This window comes from Pinus tabuliformis, chromosome 4_1, assembly GCF_031772625.1.
Source record: "Pinus tabuliformis cultivar Carrire ecotype Pingquan chromosome 4_1, CPIR1, whole genome shotgun sequence".
In the NCBI taxonomy this organism is placed as follows: domain Eukaryota; kingdom Viridiplantae; phylum Streptophyta; class Pinopsida; order Pinales; family Pinaceae; genus Pinus; species Pinus tabuliformis.
The window spans coordinates 242156320-242158843 of NC_142303.1; the positions used below are offsets into that span (position 1 = coordinate 242156320).

General features: G+C 47.3%; 1 protein-coding gene across 1 annotated transcript; it reads right to left on the minus strand.

Annotated features, from left to right (window-relative positions):
* Window positions 1-643: 643 nt before the first annotated feature.
* On the minus strand, window positions 644-1321 carry LOC149175168 (uncharacterized). The gene has a single exon (XM_089421061.1). It carries the CDS (start codon window positions 1319-1321, stop codon window positions 644-646), a length of 678 nt encoding a protein of 225 aa, XP_089277187.1.
* Between the last annotated feature and the right edge of the window lie 1203 nt (window positions 1322-2524).

A 2524-nucleotide genomic window follows, 5' to 3' on the forward strand; every position in this document is an offset into this window, starting at 1 on the left:
GCCGACCGTGGGACTCCGTCAGCATGGATTTTGTTCTGGGTTTGCCTAAGACACAACGGGGTTTCGATTCAGTAATGGTTGTGGTAGATCGATTTTCAAAGATGGCACACTTTGTACCTTGCAAGAAAACCAGTGATGCTACTTATATAGCACATCTGTTTTTTACTGAGATCGTTCGACTACATGGACTTCCAAGGTCCATTATCTCTGACAGGGACGTAAAGTTCACCGGTCATTTTTGGCGAACCCTGTGGAAAAAGTTGAACACCCAGTTACAGTTCAGCTCCGCTTATCATCCGCAGACTGATGGCCAAACGGAAGTTGTAAACAGGAGTCTGGGAAACTTGCTTCGGAGTTTAACAGGTGAAAATTCCCGGACGTGGGATCATGTACTAGCTCAGGCGGAATTCGCATATAATGATTCACCTAATCGCAGCACTGGTTATAGTCCTTTTCAGATTTTGTACGGCATGCATCCACGCAGAGTGCATGAATTACGAGATTTGGGGAAGCTCGAAAAATGAAGTGCTGATGGAGAAGATTTCGCTCAAGCAATGAGCAACTTACATGAGCAGGTCAAGCTGAAATTGCAGGACAACAATCAAAGGTATAAACAGTGAGCTAATTCAAAGCGTTGGGAAGTTCAGTTCAACGTTGGAGATGAAGTTGGCAAAAAGTCATGGCTCCGTTCCATGAGGTCGTCGACAGAATAGCCTGCTTTATGTATCTGCGTTGCGTTAAGCCACGAACTGTCCTCTATCGGACGGTTCTTCCACTTGACTAAGTATCGCAGATATTCTTTCCTGCGCGTGCGCCTAGCTACCTGTGTGTCAATAATCCTGTCGATCTCAAGGGGTTGTGCCGTTGGCATCTGTCTCATCCATGAACTTTCCTCACAGCTGGTGTCCCGGGGTGGCTGTGTTGTTGTATTGTCTTTCGAATCAGTGACATAAGGGAACAGATCTGCCACGTTGAAAATGGGAGAAATACCGATCCCTGGTGGCAGCTGTAGCTCATAGGCATTTGCAGAAAATATGCGAATGATTTTACAGGGACTGATCTTCTTAAATTTTAACTTGCTGTACTCCCGTTTTGGAAACCACTCCTTACGTAAATATGCAAGGACTTCATCTCCAACATTGAACTGAACTTCCCGACGCTTTGAATCAGCTCGCTGTTTATACCTTCGATTGCTGTCCTGCAATTTCAGCTTGACCTGCTCATGTAAGTTGCTCATTGCTTGAGCGAAATCTTCTCCATCAGCACTTCGTTTTTCGAGCTTCCCCAAATCTCGTAATTCATGCACTCTGCGTGGATTCATGCTGTACAAAATCTGAAAAGGACTATAACCAGTGCTGCGATTAGGTGAATCTTTGATGGCCCAGCCCCAACGTTTACCAACGTGTGGAAACGTGACGTGTATAACTGGAATCCCGCCAACACTTTACAGGCCCTCTCGACCCTTCGGTGACCACACTCGGTTAGGTTTACTGTCACATCCACATGTAATGATATTAATCTCCGTATGCTACGCCTCGGTTGCAATCTGTATGTCTTGATTACTGTCCCTCTGCTCCGGTTAAGGGTTGCCAACTGTCGGTTCTTCCGGTCTATCTGCTCCCGCCTTTTGTTAAACCCTAATCTTCGTTTTCGTGTCACTTTGCTTTCTCCCCGTGCTCGACTCGAGCTCTGCTCTGTGGGGTTTATTGGTGATTCACCATGCTCGGCCCTAGACTCTGCTCCGCGGTGGTTTTTATTGGCGGTTCACTGTACTCATTTCCTGAATGCTGCTCCGTTGCGGTTACTGATGGTCTACTGCGCCTTCGGGCTTTCTCTGCTCTGAATATGAACTTTCTAGGCACGCGTTGCCTCGCTGGTTCCCTACTCTGTGTAATGGTAGGTTATTGTTTTGTGGCATTTTCTGTCACCTGGGTATTCCTCGCTTTGATAAGTAATGGTAGGTTATTGTTTTGTGGGCGTTTTCGGTCACCTGGGTATTCCTCGCTTTGATAATTAGTTGTTTGCAGTGTGACAGGATATCCACAACCTTGGCGCTTCCGGTTCACTGCATTCGCCATCGCCTCCAAAGGTAAGCTATGGCTCTATGTTTTACTCTGCCTCCACTTCTGTTGCAGCTTCTTACGGTCCCTGCTCCTTGTCTCAGGCTTGGCTTGTTGGGTTCGGTTCCGCCGGGTCGCCTTGTCAACTATTTGTAAGTGCTGTGGGTTTTCATAGTTCCAATCTTCTGTTTGCGTTAGCTTGCCTTTCGTTACCCATGCTCTGCACTAACCCTTGTTCTGTTTCACTTGCAGGTTGCTATGGTGGCTGGCCGTCGAGGGGTTGCCACGTTCAACACTCGGTCATCGGTTCGAACCCAACCAGTCTCGCAAAATGGGTAGGGTCTTTTCCGACATTAGTTTAGTTGTTAGGCTATGGAGGGTTTGGAAGTCTTGGTTCTGGTTCTGTTGTGGTTACAATTTCTTTTTAGTCGTAGCTGGCCGTGCTTCTCCCGGCGTTCCGTGAC